Source organism: Macaca mulatta, chromosome 5 (genome assembly GCF_049350105.2).
Source record: "Macaca mulatta isolate MMU2019108-1 chromosome 5, T2T-MMU8v2.0, whole genome shotgun sequence".
Taxonomy (NCBI): Eukaryota; Metazoa; Chordata; class Mammalia; order Primates; family Cercopithecidae; genus Macaca; species Macaca mulatta.
In genome coordinates this window covers 38,544,073-38,569,550 of record NC_133410.1, presented here as the reverse complement: position 1 = coordinate 38,569,550, position 25,478 = coordinate 38,544,073, and the positions used below count along the sequence as shown (strand labels likewise).

The following is a 25,478-nucleotide window of genomic DNA, read 5'->3' as shown; positions in this document are numbered from 1 at the left end:
CACTCCTAGAGGCAGCTTTCACATCATGGTGTACTATGTGGAATGCTCTCCCTGGAGCAGTGCTTGACTTTGTTATAATATCGTTTTTGCCAAATAATATGCTTTTGCCATGCGTACGTATCTGAACTTGGCCTCTAAGGCCCCTACCTACCTCTCTGATTTTCTCTCTCTGTCTTTTGAGTGTGTTAGGTTGGTTCTGTTTCTCTTTTAGAGCTTTTGTTGTTGCTATTTTCTCTCTTCGAAATACTCTCCCTCCACATCCTTGAGTGTCTGCTTTTTTTTCATCATTTAAGTTTCTCTTGCCTGATCCAAGGTCATGAAGATTTATGCTTAAGAGCTTTGTAGTTTTAGCTCTTACATTTAGGACTTTTATCCATTTTTGAGTTAATTTTTATATATTGTGTGAAGTATAGAGGTCCAACTTTATTCTTTTGTATGTGGACATCTAGTTGTCCCAGCATCATTTTTTGAAAAGACTCTTCTTTCTCCATTGAATTATTTTGGCACCCTCGTCAAAAATCAGTTGACTGTAAATGTGAGAGTTGTTTTCTAAACTCCCAGTTCTATTCCATTGATCTGTACATCTATCTGAATGCCAGCAACACACTGCGTTACTGTGGCTTTGTAATAATTTTTGAAGTCAGGAAGTATGTACTCCACCTTTGTTCTTTTTCAAGATTGTTTAGGCTATTCCATTTCCTTGAATTTCCATATGAATTTTAGAATCAGCAAAGATACCACATGGAATTTTGATAGAAAATTTATTGAATCTGTAGGCCAATTTAGGGAATATTGCCATCTTAACAATATTAAATCTTCCCATCCATTAATGTGGGACGCCTTCATTTGTTAGGTCTTCAGTTTGTTTAAACAGTATTTTGTAGTTTTTCATTGTATGAGTTTTACACTTCATTTGTTAAATATATTCCTAAGTATTTTATTCTTTTTGGTGATTTTTTAAGTAGAACTGCTTTCTTTTTTTTTTTCTTTTGAGACAGAGTCTCACTCTGTCCCCCACACTGGAGTGCAGTGGCACAATCTCGGCTTACTACAAGCTCTGCCTCCCAGGTTCATGCCATTCTCCTGCCTCAGCCTCCTGAGTAGCTGGGCGTACAGGCACCCGCCACCATGCCCGGCTAATTTTTTGTATTTTTAGTAGAGACAGGGTTTCACCGTGTTAGCCAGGATGGTCTCGATCTCCTGACCTCGTGATCCGCCCGCCTCGGCCTTCCAAAGTACAGGATTACAGATGTGAGCCACCGCGCCCGGCCAGAACTGCTTTCCTAATTTCATTTTTGGATTGTTTATTGCAAAAGTATACAGAAATACAATTGATTTTTGTATATTGATCTTGTATCCTTGCTGAACTCATTATTCAAAGTGTTTAGTGGATTTCTTATGTTTTTCTGTAAGATTGTTTCATCTGAAAACACATGGGTTTACTTCTTGTTCAATGTAGGTGGCTTTTATTTCATTTTATTGCCTAATTCTTTTGCTAGAAACTCGACAACATTGAGTACAAGTGGCAAGAGCAGACATATTTTTTCCTGTTTTTAGGGGGAAAGCCCTCCAACCACTTACTTTTTGCTTCCAAAGTATGAGGCCTTAATATAATTTTAAATATTTTCTTTATTTGTTTATTGATTGATTGATTGAAACGGAGTCTCGCTGTTACCCAGGCTGGAGTGCAGTGGCATGATACCAGCTCACTGCAACCTCCACCTCCCAGGTTCAAGCGATTCTCCTGCCTCAGCCTCCCAAGTAGCTGGGACTACAGGCATGTGCCACCACAACTGACTGTTTTTTCTGTTTTTAGCAGACGGGGTTTTGTCCTGTTGGCCAGGCTGGTCTCAAGCTCCTGGCCTCAGGTAATCTGTCCGCCTCAGCCTCCCAAAGTGCTGAGATTATAGGTGTGAACCACTGTGCCTGGCTTACATACTTTAAAATTATTTCATGATTTTCTTTTCTGTCCTCCCACTAGTTAAATCATTTTATAATTTATTCAGATATATGATTTTGCATTTTAGTGATTTTTAGGATAAAATATTTTTATACTTGGATAGACTTGTGAAGTATGTTGATGATAATCAGTTTCTGCTCATGGATTTGATGGGCTTTTAAAAAATATTAACCAGAAATACTTGTATTTCTTTATTACTTTCAAAATAGAGAAGTAAAACCAAAATACAGTATTTTGTCAACCACTCTGCAGTGTACTGCGGTACTTATTTTGCATAAAACTGTGTACTCTTCAGATAAAATGAACACATAATTTGCTTTCTCTTCTTTTTTTTTTTTTTGAGGTGGAGTCTCGCTCTGTTGCCCAGGCTAGAGCGTAGTGGTACAATCTCAGCTCACTGCAACCTCCGCTTCCCAGGTTCAAGCAATTCTCTTGCCTCAGCCTCCAAGTAGCTGGGACTGTAGGTGCTCACCTGTATTTTGAAATACAAAAATCACCAGCCGATTTTTGTATTTTGTTTTGTTTTATTTATTTTTTTTATAGAGATGGAGTCTCGCCTTGTCACCCAGGCTGCAGTGCAGTGGCGTGATCTTGGCTCACTGCCAACCTCTGCTGCCCTGGTTCAAGCGATTCTCTTGCCTCAGCCTCCCGAGTAACTGGGACTACAGGCATGTGCCACCACATCTGGCTAACTTTTTTGTGTTTTTAGTAAGACGGGGTTTCCCCGTGTTGGCCAGTCTGTTCTCGAACTCCTGACCTCTGGTGATCTGCCTGCCTCTGCCTCCCAAAGTGCTGGGATTATAGGGGTGAGCCACCACACCTGGCCAATTTCTGTATTTTCAGTAGTGATGAGGTTTCACTATGTTGGCCAGGCTGGTCTCGAACTCCTGACCTCAAGCCATCCACCCGCCTTGGCCTCCCAAAGTGCTGGGATTAAGGTGTGAGCCACCGCACCCGGCCAAAAAAAGAAAATATTTTTGTGTTGCCTTCGTTTTTATTTATTATTATTTTTAAATTTTTTATTTCCATGGGTTTTTGGGGAACAGGTGAGATTTTGGTGCATCCATCACCTGAGTAGTATGTATGAATCAAGTTTGTAGTCTTTTATCCCTCACTTCCTTCCCACCGGTTCCCTGACTCCCTAGAGTCCATTCTATTATTATCATTATTTTTTTGTTTCTGAGGGGGTCTTGCTCTGTCCCCCAGGCTGGAGTGCAGTGGTGATCTCGGCTCACTGCAAGCTCCACCTCCCAGGTTCACCCCATTCTCCTGCCTCAGCCTCCCGAGTAGCTGGGACTACAGGCTCCTGCCACCATGCCCAGCTAATTTTTTGTATTTTTGGTAGAGACGGGGTTTCACCGTGTTAGTCAGGATGGTCTCAATCTCCTGACCTTGTGATCCATCCGCCTCGGCCTCCCAAAATGCTGCGCCCAGCCCATTGTATTGTTCTTATGCCTTTGCATCCTCATAGCTTAGCTCCCACTTATAAGTGAGTGAGAACATACAATGTTTGGTTTTTCATTCCTGAGTTACTTCACTTAGAATAATAGTCTCCAGTTCCATCTGGGTTGCTGCGAATGCCATTAATTTATTCCTTTTTATGGTTCAGTAGTATTCCATTGTGTGTGTGTATGTATATATATGTATATATATATCCCACAGTTTTTTTATCTACTTGTTGATTGATGGGCTGAATGACTTAATATTTTAAAAGAGCTCAAATCATTGCATGGCACAGGGTGAGGCCTCTAGAAAGGTGTGTTAAGTAAACAAATGAACTCCTGAATCAGGGCAGTGGCAGTGGGAATAGAGGGGAGAAGACAGCAGTATTTGGGAGATAGTTTAGGTTGGATGATTAGGTGGAAGGTCAGAGTGAGAAGGAAAAGCCGTGGCCATGTTTCTGTTTTGGGTGAATGGTGGTGCTGTGCATGGAGATGGGGAATAAAGGGAGAGAAGCAAGTCCCAGCTGAAGATGAATTTAGTTGAGGACATTATTAGTTGGAGGTACCTTTGGGGGATTTGCACAGAGATGGATTTGGCTGCATGTTGGCTGCATGAATATGGAGTTCAGAGCTGGTCTTGAGAAACAGACATGAGATTTAGGAAGTATCAGTATGTACATAAGTGGTACTGGGGTTAAGTAGGTGTGAGTTAGTTCGCACAGTGTGAGTGTGTGGTTCCGGAGTTTTGACTTGGGATTCCCAATAGGCTTTAGGGGAAAACCCCTAACATTGGATACAAAGTTTTGTGTAAATGTTTGTTTTTTCATGTATCTGTGGAAAATATATGTACTTTCATCCACAAAAGCATAAAAACAATTGGCATGATGAGTGGGAGAGCACCTGCTTTGTTTCCTTGGCACACATTTTGGCTTATTTTAATAAATGAGCAACTTGTTGCAGGTATTGACAACTTCCTTCACTAGCATATAAGCTCTGTAACGGCAGGGGCCACAAGGAGAGGGAACTGCTGTATAACGTGTGGCTCACGGTGCGTTTTCCACAAATATTAGAGGAATGAATAAGTACAAGTAAACTTTATATTTCCACTAAAAATATAAATAAACTAGAAGGTAAAACTTCCTGGTATAAAAACATCTCTAGCACTGTTGCATGACTTTATATCTAAGCTATTAAAACACTTAGTGACGAATAATATAGCCTAGAGAAATACAGTTATTTTATGATGTTGTAGGTCTCTTTTCACTTTGGACTTAATTTCTTTTTTTTTGAAACGGAATTTCACTCTTGCCCAGGCTGGAGTGCAATGGCGTGATCTCGGCTCACCGCAACCTCCGCCTCCTGGGTGCAAGCGATTCTCCTGTCTCAGCCTCCCGAGTAGCTGGGATTACAGGTGTGCACCACCATGCCCGGCTAATTTTGCATTTTTAGTAGAGACAGGGCTTCTCCATGTAGGTCAGGCTGGTCTTGAACTCCTGACCTCAGGTGGTCCACACATCTCGGCCTCCCAAAGTGCTGGGATTACAGGTGTGAGCCGCCGCACCCGGCCCGGTTGGACTTAATTTCTGTGTTCATATAAGTAGTTTAAATTTGATTTTTTTTGGCTCAGAAGTCAGTTGTAAAAAGCTAGCTTCTGGGCTGGGCTTTGTGGCTCACGCCTGTAATCCTGGCACTTTGGGAGGCGGATTGTGAGGTCAGGAGTTCGAGACCAGCCTGGCCAGCATAGTGAAACCCTGTCTCTACTAAAAATACAGAAAAATTAGCTGGGTATGGTGGTGGGCGCCTGTAATCCCAGCTACTCGGGAGACTGAGGCAGGACAACTGCGTGAACCTGGGAGGTGGAGCTTGCAGTGAGCTGAAATCACCCCACTGCACTCCAGTCTGGGCGACAGTGGGAGACTCTGTATCAAGAAAAAAAAAAAGTTAGCTCCTGGATGAATAAAAACCATAATCAGAGTACATTAGCCCTGGTGAAAATGTCAAAATTCTGAAATAAACCATTAGATCAGGCATAAACAGTCTCAAATGCTTTAGTTATGCAGGTATGAAAACATAACTTATTTTTTTAAACCTAATTTAGGTAATTGTTTCAATTTGCTATTTAATATGCCTGTGTCGGTTTGTATTTTTGGATCAGGTACTTGGAAACTTCTGTGATAGAGTGTTTCATTGAATGCGTAAAGTTCAGTGATAGTAAATATTATGACTTCAGAATCTTATACTTCCCCCTTGTCACAACAGCAGTAGAAATGGGTCTTTTTGCTCTCATGGGAGTGGCCTCGCAGGTAGACTTAACAGATACTGGGGTGAATAGGGGAAGTAATTTCTATTCTCTATTTCTGTTCACTCAGTGTGCTTTATTTCATCTGTTCTTTCTTTTCTGTGCTCTGCTTTGTTTTCTAAAGACAGATTAAAGAAAGATTAGGAACAGAAAGTAGAATGAAAGCTTCACAAGAACAGAGACCTAGCGTCTTTTGTTTATCCCAAGCATCAAGAATAGTTCCTGGTCCATAAAAGGCTCTGAGTAAATATTTCTTGAATGGATAAATGAATGATTGAATGAAAAGAGTTGATGCGGGCTCTTAAAATTCTTCCTAGCTAGAACTTGTTACTGTTCAAAGGTTTTTCAGACCACACTTACATTTCACTCACCAGTGTTTTCCTCAGAGAAGTTTTTGAGACCCATTCTAGACTGTTAAATTAGTAACATCAATTATAAATCTAGAGATATTTCTGATTTCTTTAAAAAAACTTATTTGTCTGGCTTAAAACAAATTTTAAAGAAGAGGAAATGTCCTAATAAAAGTGAAAGTATATTTTTGTTTTTTGTAGCCACAATATTGTAATATGAGAGTAACAGAAAATCAGTTATAGAAACTCAATTTTATTAACTCAGAAATACTATATAATCAGCATTAATTTAATACTTTCTTAAAATTTCTTAGGTAAAGTCATAGCACAAAGTTAATCCCAATTAAAGATTCTTTTAATACATAATCTTTAAAAACAAATCTACCATTAATTTTGTTTTACATAATCAAGAACCTCTCTTTCTGAGTGCAGTTGTGAAGGTCAGTGGCCTGAGAAATAACAGTTCATGTGTTCAATGAATTTTTTTTTTTTTTTTTAAAAACGGAGTTTTGCACTATTTCCCCAGGCTGGAGTGCAGTGGTATGATCTTGGCCCACTGCAACCTCCGCCTCCCGGGTTCAAGAGATTCTCCTGCCTCAGTCTCCTGAGTAGCTGGGATTACAGGCACGCACTACCACGCCCAGCTAATTTTTGTATTTTTAGTAGAGATGGGGTTTTGCCACGTTGGTCAGGACGGTCTGGAACTCCTGACCTTGTGATCTACCTGCCTCGGCCTCCCAAAGTGCTGGTTTACAGGCGTGAGCCATCACGCCCTGCTGACTATTTCTTTTAGAAATGAAATTACTGGGCAAAGGGTATGTACCTTTAAAATTTTGATAAGTGTGGCTAGATTGCCTTCCATAAAGGTTATACCAGTTTTTTTTTAAGGTGAAGTCTTGCTCTGTCACCAGGCCAGAGTGCAGTGGCATGATCTCCGCTCACTGCAACCTCTACCTCCTGGGTTCAAGCGATTCTCCTGCCTCAGCTTCCCAAGTCGCTGGGACTACAGGTGTGTGCCACCATGCCCAGCTAATTTTTGTATTTTTAGTAGAGATGGGGTTTCACCATGTTGGCCAGGATGGTCTCGATCCCTTGACCTCGTGATCCACCCGCCTCAGCCTCCCAAAGTGCTGGGATTACAGGCATGAGCCATCGTACCCGGCCGAGGTTATACCAGTTTTTACTTCTGTCAGCAGTAAGAGTGCGTGAGCATCTGTTTCCTCACATCCTTGACAGATATGGGCATTATCAGTCTTTTAAAACTTAGGGGAAAATGATCAAGTTTTAATGTATCTGCTTATTTGTGACGTCTAGTATTTTTTGTGTTTGTTGGTTATTTGCATTTATTTTATACTTTGCCTATTAGGAGCTTTTATTTATTTTTCTATTGATTGGGTTATCTTTTATTGATTTGTAGGAACCCTTTTTTACATGTTGTGTGTGTGTGTGTGTATGTGTGTGTGTGTTTTAAGATAGGGTATTGCTCTGTTGCCCGGGTTAGAGTACAGTGGTTTGATGGTCATGGCTCACTGCAGCCTCAAACTCTTGGTGCACAAGTGATCCTCCCACCTCAGCCTTCTGAGTAGCTGGGACTACAGGCATGCAGGCATGTGTCACCACACCAAGCTGATTTTTTTTTTTTTAATTTGTAGAGATGGGGGTCTCCCTGTGTTGCCCTGGCTGGTATTGAACTCTTGGGCTCAAATGATCCTCCCGCCTTGGCCTCTCAAAGTGTTGGGATTACAGGCGTGGGCCACCACACCTGGCTTGTTGTACAGATATATATATATATATATATATATATATTTTTTTTTTTTTTTGAGACGAGTGTCGCTCTGTCGCCCAGACTGGAGTGCAGAGGGGCATTCTCGGCTCACTGCAACCTCTGCCTCCAAGGTTCAAGGGATTCTTGTGCCTCAGCCCCCTGAGTAGCTAGGATTACAGGTGTGCACCACCACACCTGACCAATTTTTGTATTTTTAGTAGAGACAGGGTTTTGCTATGTTGGCCAGGCTGGTCTCAAACTGCTGTCTCAAGCAGTCCACCTGCCTCGGCCTCGAAAGTGCTGGAAATACAGGCGTGAGCCACTGCGTCCAGCCTGTTGTAGATATTTTTAAGTTAGTTGCTTTTTTTTTTTTTTTTTTTTTTGAGATAGTTTCACTATGTTGTCCAGGTTGAACTTGAACTCCTGGGTTCAAGCAATCCTCTTGTCTCAGCCTCTCTGGTAGCTGGGACTATAGGTGTGCACCACAGTGCCCAGCTCTGTTGCTTGCATTTTAACTTTGTTTATGACACTTTTATTTTTGTGTAGTAAAATCTACCTTTCTTTAGGGATGGTTTCTGGCCTTGATGTTCTGATTTGAGGGCCTTCCACTTGCCAAGATTGAAAAATAAATATAAACATTTGTTCCTTTCTCCACTCATATGCTCAACAAGAATTATTCTATGCAGGCAAGAGAAATGTTTAGATCCATTATTTGGGAGTTAGACTTGTTTTTCTGCATTTCATGAAGTCTTTGAAGGTCTAGAACACTGGACAGCAAATGTTAATTGGAAGAGTCAGGTGAAGTCACACACTATAAATTAAGGACAAATTGCTGACCTTTGCCTCTTAGATGTTTACACCCCAGATGACTGCTTACACTGGAGATAGTTCTAAAAAAGTATGAGTAAAATGGCTTCCATTCTGATGAAAATTATTTTCTAAAAACTTTGATTTTTGGTGTATACTGAGTTAGGTTAGGATGCTGCAATTTCTTTAACTCTTACGTTGCCATCAGAGTATGGGGTAGTTTAGGGGAATAGGGTAAAGTAATGCAAAAGGAAAGAAAGGAGGATGTGAGTGGAAATAATTACGTAGGGAGGAAATGGTGTAACAGTGCTAAGGAGTGGCAGTGCAGATTTTTGTGCAGACAAAACCCAGACAACTCAATGTTACCAGTAGCTGGATGTTCTGAATTACATTTTGTTTTCTTTCTCTTCTCAGTTTTAAGCATTTTTGGTCTGAAAACAGGTTGAAAACCACCACTTGCTTTAACCAGGTTATTAATTTACAGTTTGGTTATTTCCATGGCACACATGCACTATCATTCTGTCTTTCTCTGTGTGTATGTATTTAAACAATCACTACTTTTTATTTTTATTTTTAAAATGTTTCTATCTATGAGCTCACTTAGAACAGTCAGGATTGTTTGAGTGAAGAATCACTGTGTAATTTCAAAAAAGTGAAACTGATGTGAAACTCATTTGCTCCAGAAGCAATAAAGTAGTTGTCAGCCTCAGACTTGATTCTCTGTAATTATAGGAAAGAGGGTGGTTTTCTTTATTGTTCTTCTCCTCTTTAGCATCTGACACAGATGTCTCAGTTTCATAGCTGAGACACCCATTCTGTAAGCAGTATCTTTTAAACTTAGATTTAATTAGGATGGATTTGTAACTAGGAGATTTACAAAAGAGGATATATGTAAAGCCAGAGAAGTCTTTAATCCTTTTTTTAAATATTTGTTTATTTTGACCGGGCGCGGTGGCTCAAGCCTGTAATCCCAGCACTTTGGGAGGCCGAGACGGGCAGATCACAAGGTCAGGAGATCGAGACCATCCTGGCTAACACGGTGAAACCCCGTCTCCACTAAAAAATACAAAAAACTAGCCGGGCGAGGTGGCGGGCGCCTGTAGTCCCAGCTACTTGGGAGGCTGAGGCAGGAGAATGGCGTGAACCCAGGAGGCGGAGCTTGCAGTGAGCTGAGATCCAGTCACTGCACTCCAGTTTGGGCGATAGAGCGAGACTCCGTCTCAAAAAAAAAAAAAATTATTTATTTACTTATTTTTGAGACAAAGTCTCATTCTGTCACCTAGGCTGGAGTGCAGTGATGCAATCTCACCACACTGCAACTTCTGCCTCCCAGGTTCAAGCGATTCTCGTGCTCCAGTCTTCTGAGTAGTTGGATTATAGGCGTGTGCCACCATGCCTGGCTAGTTTTCAGATTTTTAGTAGAAATGGGTTTTCACCATGTTGACCAGGCTGGTCTTGAACTGGCCTCAAGTGATTGTTTTGCATCGACCTCCCAAAGTGCTGGGATTACAGGCAAGAGCTACCTTGCCTGACCTTTTAAAAAAATTATTTAACATGCTATGTACCTCAATTATCTGCTTTGTTTATTGGCTTAGCCACAAAGTTACGTGTGTGTGTGTGTGTGTGTGTTTCACACTTATTTGGGATTTTTGACATTGTAAGAGTATAACAATTATTGTCAGGATCTAGGAAATAATTGCTAACTTTTCTTAAACTTTACAAAGTACTTTTGTAGGCATTTCTCTCATGCAATAAAGAGAGGTAGGCTATAGGGATAAAAAGTGATAAAAACTGGTGATTACAACTATCAAGAATAGGAAGAGGGAAAATGATACAGGTGGTTCTTAAACCCAGTTCTTTGGAATTCAGATCCTATGTTCTCATTATTTTTTCTTCCTTATACCCTTTTCTATAAGCAGAGATAATGATAAACAGAGTGTTTCAGTAATATAAAGGGATGATAGTTCAGAAATGAGATGAGGGGAAGATTTTTACTGAGCCAGAATTGTGGTAGATGCATAATTAATCCACATAAAGGGTCAATATTAGTCCCACTTTACTGAGGAGAAAACAGATAATACACAGTAGCTTGCCCAAAATCACACAGGTAGAAAACACTAGAGCACAGATTTGAATTAAGGCTTCCGATTCTAAGGTCTGTTCCCTTTCCTCTATACCGCAATTTCTTAAACTAAATTTTAGAGAGGTGGGGAAGACTATGCAAAGGTTAGGAAAAGTGATTGATTTTAATTGTAATTAAATACAATTACATTGTAAATGTTTCAGTATGATTAATTTGAATTCTGTGGTTTAACAAGGGGGTGATTAAAGAGCGTATTGTAATAAGCATCAAAGGTTTTTTTTTCTTCAGAATGTTGAACAATCATATAAAGGAAAACAATTAGGAGGTTTTTAGTTGCCAGGAATGATTAGGGTTGTGAGAGTTATTCTTCTTTCAGACTGGAGTGTACGTTCCACCGACAAGGATCATATTCTCCAACTTTGTCTTCTCCCCAGTTGTGCCTGGGATGATGGGATGTGGATGTGGATGTGCATGCATGATCAATAATAAGTAACTGCTACTTGCCTCTTTAGTAACTCTGCTGTCATTAGCAAAAATATCACTTGCTTATTTTGGTCTGTTTTTGGCCTGATTCTGAGAATTTATATTACTTTTCATTAGACCAATTATTCTTTTTTTTTTTTGGAGACGGAGTCTCGCTATGTCTCCCAGGCAGGCTGGAGTGCAGTGGTGTGACCTGGGCTCACTGTAACCTCTGCCTCCTGGGTTCAAGCAATTCTGCTCCCTCAGACTCCCAAGTAGTTGGAATTACAGGCACCTGTCACCACCATGCCCAGCTAATTTTTTGTGTTTTTAGTAGAGATGGAGTTTCACCATGTTGGCCAGGCTGGTCTCAAACTCCTGACCTCAAGTGACCCACTTGCCTTGGCCTCCCAAAGTGGAGGGATTACAGGCGTGAGCCGTTGTGCCCGGCTGACAAATTATTCTTAACTCAGGTAAAGTTATCAGTTAACTTGTGCACATGAAAAGAAAGCTAGTGTATTCATGGAACTTTTTTTTTTTTTTTTTTTTTTTTTTTTTGAGACGGAGTCTCGCTGTGTCTCCCAGGCTGGAGTGCAGTGGCGTGATCTCGGCTCACTGCAAGCTCCGCCTCCCGGGTTCACGCCATTCTCCCGCCTCAGCCTCCCAAGTAGCTGAGACTACAGGCGCCCGCCACCACGCCCGGCTAGTTTTTTGTATTTTTAGTAGAGACGGGGTTTCACCATGTTAGCCAGGATAGTCTCGATCTCCTGACCTCCTGATCCACCCGCCTCAGCCTCCCAAAGTGCTGGGATTACAGGCTTGAGCCACCGTGCCCGGCCGGAACTATCTTGATAGGGAGAAATTACTCAGGGTAACCCAGTGTGTATATAAAGCTGTCCCATCTTACAATTGAAATTATAATTTTATCTAGTTAATGTTTATTCATGAATCTCCTGTTTTTTTTTGCTTTTAGGACATTCGGAAATTCTTTGGAGTAATACCAAGTGGAAAGAAACTTGTAACTGAAACAGTAAAGAAGAATGAGAAAACAAAGTCTGATGAAGAAACTTTAAAAGCAAAGAAAGGAATAAAGGAAATCAAGGTTAGTTTTCTGGATATAATTTTGCATTGTATGGAATGTAAAATAAGCTCAGTTCTTATACTTTTTTTTTCTTTGAGACGTAGTCTTGCTCTGTTGCCCGGGCTGGAGTGCAGTGACGTGATCTCGGCTCACTGCAAGCTCTGCCTCTCAGGTTCACGCCATTCTCCTGCCTCAGCCTCCTGAGTAGCTGGGACTATAGACACCCGCCACCACGCCTGGCTAATTTTTTGCATATTTAGTAGAGATGGGGTTTCACCGTGTTAGCCACAATGGTCTCGATCTCCTGGCCTTGCAATCCTCCCCCCTCGGCCTCCCAAAGTGCTGGGAGTACAGGCATGAGCCACTGTGCCCAGCCTCAGTTCTTATACTTCATATCTTGGGAAGCTTGATATCAACTCAGAGGAAGCAGGTTTCAACTCAGAGGAAGAAAAAGAGTAATAAGGCTGTTCGTTCGTTTGTTCTTTCTCTCTCTCTCTCTCCTTTTCTCTTTTCTCTTTTCTTTTCTCTTTCCTTTTTTCTTTTCCTCTTCTCTTCTCTTCTCTTCTTTCGACAGGATCTTGCCCTGTTGCCCAGGCTGGAGTGCAGTATCGTGATCACAGCCCACTGCAGCCTCGAGCTCCTGGCCTCAAATGATCCTCCTGGCTTTGCCTTCCATGTAGCCAGAACTACAGGTGCTTGCCATTGTGCCTGGCTAATTAAAAAAAATTATTTTTTGATAGAGATGGGGTCTCAATTATGTTAGACAGGCTGGTCTTGAACTCCTGGCCTCAAGTAATCCTCCTGCCCTTGTCTCCCAAGGTGTTGTGATTACAGGTGTGAGCCACCATGCCTGGCCACTAATTCTAATTAATGTAACTTACTACATTCATAGCTTGATGTTTTCCTGATGTAGAGATATAACCCCTTTTAGTTGTTAACACTTTGCATTTTAAGACCAAAGTTTGCTCACAGAGACATGAACCCCTATGCTCAGGTGGATGGTGTGAGATTTCTGGTGATGGAAGGCTTTGGAGGAAAGCTTTATTCTTTCCCCTGTTCTCTATGGGCCTGAGAGAAACTAAGATATAATGTCAATATGGAAAGTAGGCCATGGCTGCAGTAGTATATTTGAATTAATATTATTTCACTTTATGTAAAGTGTAACCATTTTGCAACTCTGCAAGTCCATCTGCCACCATCACTCCATTCTTCACGCCCTAGTTGTCATATATATTACACCTACATACGTTAATACTGCACAATTCAAGGTAATTTTGCTTTAAAAAGATGTGCATTTTTAAAAAAAATTAAGGCAAAAATTGCTCTTTTTATTTTACGCACGTATTTGCTATTTCTGATGCTGTTCATTTCTCACTGAAGATCTGAGTTTTCATCTAACATCATTTTCTTTCAATTTGAAGAATTTTCTTTAGCATTTTTTTGTAGTGTAGGTCTGTTCGTGATAAACCTCTGCTAAGTTTCTGTTAATCTGAAAATGCCTGTATTTTGCCTTCATTCTTGAAGGTTATTTTTGCTGGGTATGGAATTTTGGGTTGACTGTGTTTTAAAAAATTTAAGCCTTTTAAAGATGTTCCACTGTTTTTTGGCTTCTAGTTTGTCTGATGAGATGCCTCCAGTCATTCATATTGTTTTCTCATGTGTGTTGTTTTTCTCATGGTTCATTAAAGAATTTTTAAATTTTTGGTTTTCAGCAGTTTGACTATGGCATACCTGAGTGTGGTTTTCTTGTGTTTATCCTGTTTTGGGTTTCTGAGCTTCTTTAATCTGTAAATTTACATCTTTTATCAAAATTGGGAACTTTTTGCTATAATTTCTTTAAATATTTTTTCTGCCTCATTCTCTCTCCTCTTCTTGAACTACAATTACATAAACATTAAGAGTTTTGATATTATCTCACGGATCATTGAGCCTTGTTCATTTTTATCAGTCTTTTTTTCAGATTGAGTACTTTCTCTTTTTCCGTCTTTAGGTTCATTGATTCTTCTTTTATCTCCAATTTGCTGTTAAGGCTATCTAGTGAATTTTTATTTTATATATTGTATTTTTCAATTCTAGAATTTTCATTTGTTTCTTTTTCATAACTTTAATTTCTCTCTTTTATGTCCTTGAGTGTAATTATAATAGCTGCTTTATTTTTTATTTTTTATTTTGAGACGGAGTTTTGCTCTTGTTGCCCAGGTTGGAGTGCAATGGCATGATCTTGGCTCACCACAACCTTTGCCTCCTGGATTCAAGCGATTCTTCTGCCTCAGCCTCCTGAGTAGCTGGGATTTCAGGCATGCGCCCCCATGCCCAACTAATTTTGTATTTTTAGGAGAGTTGAGGTTTCTCCATATTGGCCAGGCTGGTCTCAAACTCCCGACTTCAGGTGATCTACCTGCCTCGGCCTCCCAAAGTGCTGGAATTACAGGCATGAGCCACCACGCCCGGCCTAGTAGCTGCTTGAAAATTCTTGTCTGCTAATGCTGACATCTGGGTTATATCAAGATTGGTCTTCATTAAGTGCTTTTTGTCCTGATTCTTTGGGTCATGTGTTAGTTCAGGCCACCATAACAAAATACTGTAAAGTAGATGGTACTGGCTGATTAGGTGTCTGGTGAGGGCCTTTTTCCTGGTTGGTACATGGCTCCCTTCTTGCTGTGTTCTCACATAGTCTCTTCTTAGTGCATTTGGGTGAAGAGAGAGATTGAACACTCTGGTGGAGAAAGAGAGAGAGAGAGAAATTGAATGAGCACTCTGGTGTCTGTTCTTAAAGAATGCGAATCCTGTCAGATCAGAGCCCCACCCTTATGACCTTATTTATCCTTAATTACTTGTTTAGAGATTCCACCTCCAAATATAGCCACCCCGAAGGTTATGGCTTCAACATGTGAATTTTGGGGACACAGACATTCAGGACATAACATTCCATCCATGGCCACTCAAAATTTATGTCCTTCTTGCATGCAAAATATATTCATTCCATCATAACAGCCCCCAAAGTCTTATTTCAGCATCAAGTCTGAAGTCCACTGTCTCATGTAAATATCATCCAAATCAGATATGGGTGATACTTGAGGTATGAATCATCCTGAGGCAAAATTTCTCTCTAGGTGTGAACCTGTGAAACCAGATAAGGAATGTGCTTCTAAAATATGATAGTAGAACAGACATATAGGGTAGACATTACCATTCCAAAGAGGAGAAATCAGAAGGCAGGGAGGGGTGATGGATCCCAAACAAGTCCAAAACCTAGCACGGCAAATTCCATCAGAACTTAAGCCTTGAAAATAATACTCTTTGGCTTGATGCCCTGCCCTCTAGACCCACTGGGTTAGTGGCTCTACCCCCACAACCATAGGCAGCTGTCCTGCTTCTGCAGCTCTGCTGGGCCGTCCTGCCCACAAGGCTTTGGGTGGTGGCTGTCTCATCTGTTGAAACCAAGCTCCATCTTTTGAAGAGGCAGTTCTGATGGTTGATCTCTGAATTGCTTTTGGGACCATTCTTCCCTTTTCTTGAAAAATAGCCCTGTTGTCCTGTCACTGGAATCTCAGAAGTCTGACAGCCTTCTTTCATTTTGTCCTTTCTCCATCCTCTTCAATTCAAACTGACAGTGTTTTTGCTTGTATAATCCCGTAATCTCTTTATCAAGTGATACTCCAGCTACATCCTTGGTATTCTCTTTAGAACATGCTTTTTCTTTTCTTTTTTTTTTGAAACAGTCTTGCTCTGTTGCCCAGACTGGAGTGCAGTGGCGCGATCTCAGCTCACTGCAACCTCCGTCTCCCAGATTGAAGTTAATCTCCTGCCTCAGCCTGCTGAGTGGCTGGGACTGTGGTCGCGTGCCACTGTCCAGCTAATTTTTTGTATTTTTGCTAGAGTTGGGGTTTCACCATGTTGGCCAGGCTGGTCTCAAACTCCTGACCTCAAGTGCTCCACCTGCCTCGACCTCCCAAAGTGCAGAGATTACAGGTGTGAGTCACCACGTCCGGCCTAGAACATGCTTTATCATTTTTTGAAATATGGACAGGCTGAGAATTTTACAAACCTTCAAGCTCTGGTCTCTTTCTGCTGAACAGTTTCTTCTGTAGTTCATCTCTTCCCTTTTGCATTTGACTACAAGCAGTCAGAAGGACTCAGGCTGCATCTTCAAGATTTTGCTTTGAGATCTCCTCAGCTAAATATGTGATTTCATCGTTCACAAGTTCCATCTTTTACAGAGCACTAGGACCCAACTTGGCCAAGTTCTGTGCCACTTTATAGTAAGAATTGCCTTTCTTCCAATTTCCAATAATCTCTCTCTCATTTCCATGTAAAACCTCACCAGGCTGGCCTTTAACATTCATATTTATACCAGCATCCTGTTCATGATGATATATGCTCTGAGATGAAAGACGCTTCTTCTCTAGCTCTTCTCTTTTCTTCATCAGCTCTCATTGTTATTACATCTAAAGTTCATATTTCTACCAGCAGTTCCTTCATGGCAGTCTAGGCTTTTTCTACATGCTAGAAGACATCTAGCCTCTACCCAATTCCAAAGTCACTTCTGTATTTTAGGTTTTGTTTTTGTTTGTTTGTTTTTTTATTTTACAGTAGTACTCCATTTCTTGGTACCAAAATCTGTATTATACAATCAGAGTTCTGTAGAGAAACAGAAGCAATAGGATGCATGTGTGTATACATAGAGAGATTTATTACCAAGAATTGGTACCCTGATGTTTTAACTGGGAGTCCAAAGGCAGGAAGAAAGTATCCCAGAGATGTCCCAGCTCTAAGGCAGTCAGGCAGGAGGAATTCCCTCTCATTCAGGAGAGGATTAGCCTTTGTTCTTTTCAGACTTTCAGCTGATTGGATGAGACTTAATGCCATCAGGAAGGGCAATATGCTTTACTTAGTCTATTGATTTAAATATTAAGCTCATTCGAAAACATCCTTGCAGAAACACCCAATATGATGTTTGACCAAATATGTAGACGTCTTGTGGTTCAGTCAGGTTCACACATAAAATTAACCTCAGCAGGTCACATTTCCTCTTTATTTGTATGTTCTAGTTGTTTTGGATTATTTTGGACATTGTGAATGATACAGTGTAGGGACTTTGGATCCTGTTATATTCCTTCAAAGAGTGTTGATTATTTTGGTTTATCAGGCATTGATCTTGGTGTACTTAAGCTCTAAACTCTTGCCTACCCTGTAATGGGCAGCAGCTGAAATCTTTATTCAATTCTTTTAACCTTAGCTAAGCACTAGGAGTTGTTCCACATATGTATAATTCAGGAGATAGCCAGAGATTTGGGTAAAGTTTACAGGCAGAATTTGGGATTTCTTTCTGTGGCTTTCTCCTTTCCTTGATACCTTCTTCTCTTACTTTTGAGTTGTAGTTGATTCTAACTCTGTCCTTGATCCAGTGGTATATGTAAATTATAATTGCTCATTTGATCCATTTTCTTGCAAGCTAGTTGATTGTTCTTATGTTTTTGAAGTTTTATTGTAATGGATAGGAATAGTTTCTATTTCTACCTTATAATTGATTATAATCAGTTTTTTCACTGACTTCTTGATGCTTTCTGAGAAAATTTGAATATGTTAGAAATGTGATGTTTAACTATAAAATATAAATAATACCTTTTGCATTGGTTTTATTTAGTATTTTTTTTTTTTTTTTGAGATGGAGTTTCGCTCTTGTTCCCCAGACTGGTGTGCAATGGCGTGATCTTGGCTCACTGCAACCTCTGCCCCCCAGGTTCAAGCGATTCTCCTTCCTCAGCCTCCCGAGTAGCTGGGATTACAGGCATGCACCACCACACCTGTCTAATTTTGTTGGACAGGTGACCTGACCATGTTGGTCAGGCTGGTCTTGAACTCCCAACCTCAGGTGATCCACCTGCCTTGGCCTCCCAAAGTGTTGGGATTACAGGCATGAGCCACTACGCATGGCTGGTTTTATTTAGTTTCCTAAGGGGCATTGGCAGTGGTAGGCCACTAGCTTAGCATTTATTCCTGTTTCTGTCTTTTCATTTTCAGGAAGCACTTGCCTTGTAATATCTGATATCCTTTTATTCTTTGTTGTATACATAGGTTAGTGTTGAAAGTGGAGCTGAATAATGTTATAGTGTTTTCTGTAATTCTTTTTTTCCCATTGTGGTACAGTTACTGTCTGGCCTATTTTTAGCCAATAAGGGTATATTACTGACAGTTTAGGCTGGAGAATTCTTTGTTGTGGAGGACTAGTCCTATGCATTGTAGGATGTTTAATAGCATTCCTGATCTACTTGTTAGATGACAGTAAACCTCCCTACCCCTATTTGTGACAAGTAAAAATGTTTCTAGACATTGAAAAATGTCTTCTGGTGGGGGGCGGGTATGCAAAATTCCTCCTATTTAAAATGACTGAGCCCAAATCTAACGAGAAAAAAAGGATAGTTATATAGGCTTATTTATGTTCTAATTATACTGTGATGTTTATAGGTAAATAGCTCCCGAAAAGAGGATGACTTCAAACAGAAACAACCAAGCAAGAAAAAGAGGATCATCTATGATTCAGGTAATATTTCTTCTGTGGAGCTTTAAAGTTTTAAGGTTATTGTATATTCCTTAGCACAGCGATGGGTGTGGTGGCTCACGCCTGTAATCCCAGCACTTTGGGAGGCCAAGGCAGGCAGATGACTTGAGGTCGGGAGTTTGAGACCAGCCTGGCCAACATGGTGAAACCCCGTCTCTATTAGAAATACAAAAATTAGCTGGGTGTGGTGGCATGCGCCTGCAATCCCAGCTACTTGGGAGGCTGAGGTATGAGAATTGATTGAACCCCGGAGGCAGAAGTGGCAGTGAGCCAAGATTGCCACTGTACTCCAGTCAGGCTGACAAGAGTGAGACTTTGTCTCCAAAAAAAAAAAAAAAAAAAGTAAATAAACTATGTTCTGAAACACATAGCTCTCTGAGGTATTAATAAGTGCTGTGAGAAGGGTGCTGTATGCTCAAGTGAAATTTCAAATAATTTTATTATAGAACTTATCAGAACCAAAATCTGTTTGTATTAAAGATTCCTTTAGAAAGTGATAGAGTATGCAGCATTTGTCAAACTTAATTTGGATGTGATATATGTGTTTTTATTTAATTTAATTAATTTATTTAGAGACAGTCTTGCCCTGTTGCCCAGGTTGGAATGCAGTGGTGTGATCTTGGCTCACTGCAACCTCTGCCTCCCAGGTTCGAGCGATTCTTGCGCTTCGGACACCGCAGTAGCTGGAACTACAGGCGTGCAGCACCATGTCTAGCTAATTTGTGTAATTTTAGTAGAGATGGGGTTTTACCATGTATCCCAGGCTGGTCTCGAACTCCTGGCCTCAAGCAATTCACCTTCCTCGGCCTTTCAAAGTGTTGGGATTGCAGGCATAAGCCTCTGCATCTGGCCCTGTTATTTTTAAAAATACTTGTATTAATTTCTTTTCCAGTTGAGGTTGTTGGAAGTTAAATTTGAAAAATAGTGCCTTAGAATACTGTTTTTAAAGCAAAAAATCTAAGATTTAATTTTTGTGCCTTATTGAAAGATCTGGCTTTTTTGGGTTGCATTTAAAAAGGAATAAACACAATTTAAAGGCTTTTCTTTGAATGTAATTTTAAAATAGGGAACAATTTTTTTTGCATGCCTTTTATGATGCACAAAATGATGGTAAAATGATGATAGAATTCAGAAAGTTTCAGTTTTTGCTTTTGTGGAGAAGATCTGTCTCTTCTGTTTTATTTTTATGTGGTGTGAATTTTTTTTTTTTTTTTTTTTTTTGAGATGGAGTTTTGCTCTCTCAGCAAGGCTGGAGTGCCGTGGCACGCTCTCTGCTCACTGCAACCTCTGCCTCCTGAGTTCAAGTGATTCTCCTGCTTCAGCCTCCCAAGTAGCTGGGATTACAGGTGCCCACCACCATTCCTAGCTAATTTTTGTAGCTTTTAGTAGAAAAGGGATTTCACTATGTTGGCCAGGCTGGTCTTGAACTCCTGACCTCAGGTGATTTTGCCTGCCTCGGCCTTCCAAAGTGTTGGGATTACAGGTGTGAGCCACTGCACCCGGCCTTCTGGTGTGAATTCTTAAAATAAAAAATGTGCCTAAAGAAGCATTTATGGATTGTCAAGATTTTCACAGTACTATCAAAGGTTCTGAATTCTGAAAGTACTTAAGTGTTTACTGTGTGCCTTTTATTGCTCTGTATTGTAAAGAATTTGAAAGAAGTACGTGTTCTTCTTCCCCAGGAGTTTTGTTTGTTGGGAAACTGGAAATGTGTTTGATATAGTTTACTACAGTGTGACAGGATTTATAAATGCGTGGTGCAAGGGAAGAGGAAGGACACTAAAGTTTATGAAACATCTATTTTGTACCAGGCACTATGCCAGGTACTCACACTTTTTTCCTGACTTTTATTTAAGTGCCCTGGGAGATTAGGCTGTGGTAAACAGAATAATGGCCCCAAAAGATATCCACAGCCTAATTCTTAGAACCTGTGACTATATTAGGTTATATGGGAAAGGTAAGTAAAAGTTACTGATGGTGTTAAGATGGCTAATCAGATGACCTTAAAAGTAGGGAGATTAGGTCAGGCGTGGTGGCTCTTGCCTGTAGTCCCAGCACTTTTGGAGGCTGAGGCGGGTGGATCACTTGAGGTCAGTCAGGAGTTCCAGACCAGCCTGGCCAACATAGTAAAACGCCGTCTCTACTAAAAATACAAAAATTAACTGGCGTGGTGGCACGTGCCTGTAGTCCCAGCTGCTGAGGAGTCTGAGGCAGGAGAATCACTTGAACCCAGAAGGCAGAGGTTGCAGTGAGCTGAGATCACTCCACTGCACTCCAGCTTGGGCAACAGAGTGAGACTCTGTCTCAAAAAAGAAAAATAAAATAGGGACATTATGCTGGATTATCTGGGTGGGCTCAGTGTAGTCACAAGGAATAGGGAGGCAGAAAAAGGGTTTCGAGAGTGAGATTAACTGTGGAGGAAGTTTAGAGGATCCAGGAGATGGCAACATGAGGACTTTCGCTTGATGCTGCTGGCTTTGAATATGGAGGAAGGGTCCTTGAGCCAGGAAATGCTGGCATCCACTAGAGATTGGAAAAGGCAAATAAAATTCTTTCTTAGAGTATCCAGAAAGGAACATAGCCCTACTGGTACCTTGACTGGGCCAATGAGACCCATGTTTACCGTCTGTCTAACCTCCAAAACTGGAAGATAATAAATTTAGTGGCTTAGTTGTTTTAAGCCACTAAGTTTGTGGCCATTTATTATAGCTGGAATAGGAAACTAATACATAGTCTTAACACTGAGTAAAAGTAACCTGTGAGAATTCACAGAAGACATGTGCCTTGAAAAAGACCTTGAGGAATTGGTTCACCATGACTACTTTAAAAAGTGCACTGTATTATAATAGTTCTTTTCCAAGTTTCATTTTATTTTTCTCTCACATACAGATTCAGAGTCAGAGGAGACGTTGCAGGTAAAAAATGCCAAAAAGCAACCAGAAAAACCGCCAGTATCTTCTAAACCTGGTAAAATTTCACGGCAGGATCCTGTTACATACATTTCAGAAACAGGTAAGGTTGCATTGTGTGTTATGTTCTTGAGTTTTTTGTTGGTGTCTAAATGTACCTCCTTCACTTTGAATGGAATTTCTACTGCCTTTTTGCTTTGTTGAGTTATATTTATCAGGGAAGGCTGGGATCATCTTTGGCATTTCCTGTGGATTAAGGACCAATTACAGGGAAATTGGCTCTTGGAATTTTTTTTAAGTGCTCGTACTGAATCATATAAATTGAAGCTTAATCTTGAATCACATATTAAAATAGTATTGGGTTGTTTTAGAACTACTTTTTTAATGTAAGCTTTTTATCCGGCAGGCCAAAGTCAATAATCTAAGTGTAGAGTGATTACTCACATTTGTGATTTATTATTTAGCACTGATGTTGAATTCCTTGTATTCTCTGGTGACACTGAAAATTAAAGTATTGGGTTTTTTAAAGAAGATTGTTTTGTACTTAAATTTAGTTCTGTTAGATCTGTTTTAAGAGTAATCAAAGTGCAAAGGACATTTATAAATAATGTGCTAATCTGAAATATTTTGTTGTGTAAATAATTGTTTCATGAATACTGTTCTTTTATGTAAGGATCCCAGAGTTATATTGTCATCCTAGAAGAAAAGCTCAGATAAGTTAGTGGTGAAGTCATTTCGATTGTAACATTGTTAACCCTTGGAGGAGACCATAACCAGAATAATACGGGATGATGTACATGAAAGGGCCAGACCCAGTGCCTGACACATTGAGTAGGCAGTCCAAAGGAAAAAATAAAAAGAAAAACCAAGTCCATAGGTGAACTTTGTAAGTTATGTGAAACATTTGCTGATGAAATTGTTCAAAATATTAAAGACAAAGTGTAAGTGATGTGAGCATATTTTTTGGGAAATTTTTCCTAAACTGAGACGTTTCTTTGTTATGGGCAGGTGACTGACTCTTAACTTTCTCGTGCTGTTGCTAAATATCTGCTCAGGCACATTGTGTAAACGAACCCTTAAATTGAGAGGCTCTCCTCTTAGCTCTGGCTACCTTTGTGAAGTTTTGAACATGTGGGAGGGGAGAGTAAGAACAGTATGGTGATAGGTTTATTATGTAACTGAAGGTGGTGTGATTAGGCTTTCCAGTGACACCCTGATAAACGTCAAAGTTAGTGTGCAGCCAGCCATGGCCTTCAACTGTGGATCAAGGCTGTTGTTATCTGGTGATTTTAAGTAAACAAAAAGGTCAGATAATTTAAGTTCTGATCACAGTTTCTTTCACATTGGACTGTTTATTTCAGACAAGCAATTTTTTTCTTTCTGTATCTAGTCATCCATTAAGATGAGCAATATTTGAATGTTACTTTCTGAAGAGATGTCCAGCTTTTTATCTGAAAACTTTTTATGAACATTAGGCAGTGTTCGTGTCGTTTGCTGGTAGCATATACATGTGAAAGTAAACATTGTCCTCTTGTTTTAGCTAAAAATCTTGGGGTATGATGTACCTATCTAAGGTGGTGTTCAGTATTGTGCATTATTCTATTTTTTTCTTAGAATTGAGATGTAGGGAAGAAGCTTGCTTTATTATTGCCTGTTTTATCTTTTCATGCTTTATTGTTTGAAATGATAGGTGAATGGGAGGAAGATAAGCCTTTTCCTTCATACAAGAGAATGAGACTATTAAAAAAAGTCCATAATAAGATTGGCATAATAAAATCACAAATATATGAGTTTCAAAAAAGAAAAGTGCAGCTTTTTCAAATTAGTATTCTACTGGAAAATCCTTGACCTTAAAGTAATACTTTCGTTACTCTTTACTTTAGGCTAGAACCATACTTTTCAATATTGGGTCATAAATATTTTTGTTTTATATTACCAGTATAAGGTTAAATAAAATGTGTGTGTGTGTGTAATAGAATTGGGCATTACCTCATTCCATAAAATAGAATGAGTATTCCCAATATTTTTGTAATAGTTTAAAAGTAAAAATTCTAATCTAAAACTGTATTGTTTATCTAGAGATTGGAGCTTCTTGTGGAAAAGTATCATATGACATGATTCAGTTTAAAAAAACCTGTTAATTCCAAAAGATAGGATTTTTTTTTCATTATTGCATACTTTATCTTTTCTTTTTTTTTTTTTTGAGACGGAGTCTTGCTTTGTCACCCAGGCTGGAGTGCAGTGGCCGGATCTCAGCTCACTGCAAGCTCCGCCTCCCGGGTTCACGCCATTCTCCTGGCTCAGCCTCCCGCGTAGCTGGGACTACAGGCGCCCGCCACCTCGCCCGGCTAGTTTTTTGTATGTTTTAGTAGAGACGGCGTTTCACCATGTTAGCCAGGATGGTCTCGATCTCCTGACCTCGTGATCCGCCCGTCTCGGCCTCTCAAAGTGCTGGGATTACAGGCTTGAGCCACCGCGCCCGGCCACTTTATCTTTTCTTATGTTCTGTATTCTGATTTTAAAAACAACCTTTGGTTCTATTGGCATTTTTCTTGTGGCATAGCATGTGTACTGTTTAAAAGCATGGCCTTGGTTAAATCTTTACTTAACTTTCCTTGTGTTTTAGTTTACTTCTATGTAAAACGGAGACATCACTAGTACCTGCATCAGCAGCCTTTTGTGATAGTCAAATGAGGTAATTCTTGAAAAGCATTTAAAATAGGGTCTGACTTAGGATCTAAAATAGTAAATGCTCAATAAGTATTAATTGTTATTCTTATGTTTTGACTCTTATTATAAGCCTACATCTGCCTTTAAAGATATTTTGTATTTGTTTACTTACTTAGGGCTTTCTGTTGATTTTGTAATTGAGCTTTAGAAATTTGGGAATGATATTTGGCTCACTTATGTTATGGATTTGTGTCATCCATTATGGGAACTACTAGTTATTTGTGGCAGTGGAGCACTTGAAATGTGCCTAGTCTGAATTGAGAATGCTGTAAATGTGAAATACACACAGATTTCACACAGCAAAGGAAACAGTCAACAAAATGAAATGACAACCTACAGATTGGGACAAAATTTGCAAATCATATATCTGATAAGGGGTTGATATCTAAAATGTGTGAATAATTCATACAATTCAATAGAAAAACAGTCAAATTTAAAAATGGGTAAAGGACCTAAAGAGACATTTCTCCAAAGAATGCATAAAAGTGGCCAACAGGTATATGAAAAAGTGTTTAATATCATTAATCCTTAGGGAAATGCAAATCAAAACCAGTATGCAATAACACCTCACTCGTTGGGATGGCTATCATTAAAGAATAAAGGGATAACAAATGTTATTCACAGTGTGCAGAAAAGGGAACCTGTACACCATTGGTGGTAATGTAGATTGGTGCAGCCATTATGGAAAACAGCATGGAGGAGCCCAATGGAATTAAAAATAAAACCGCCATATGACCCAGCAATCTCTCTTCTGGGCATATACCTAAAGGAAATGAAATCACCACCTCAGAAAGTTATCTGCACTCCCATATTCATTGCAGCATTATGCACAAAGCCAAGATACGGAAACAACCTAAGTGTCAGACGGTGGATGGATGAAGGCATTGTGGTATATGTAATCATGGAATATTATTTGGCTTAAAAAAAAAGGAGGTTCTGTCATTTGCCACAGCATGTATGAACCCGGCGGACATTATGTTAAGTGAAATGTCAGGCACAGAAGGAAGAATATTGTGTGATCTCACTTA

General features: G+C 39.9%; 1 protein-coding gene across 8 annotated transcripts in view; it reads left to right on the top strand.

Annotated features, from left to right (window-relative positions):
- Positions 1-25,478, top strand: part of RFC1 (replication factor C subunit 1) — a 78,285-nt gene that overhangs the window by 3,316 nt on the left and 49,491 nt on the right. For all 8 annotated transcript variants that reach the window (XM_015138210.3, XM_001091287.5, XM_078003234.1 and 5 more), the window contains exons 2-4: positions 12,142-12,270; positions 18,718-18,793; positions 21,701-21,823. In XM_015138210.3, coding sequence (XP_014993696.2) covers positions 12,142-12,270; positions 18,718-18,793; positions 21,701-21,823 — 328 coding nt within the window. The remainder of the gene's footprint in view (positions 1-12,141; positions 12,271-18,717; positions 18,794-21,700; positions 21,824-25,478) is intronic.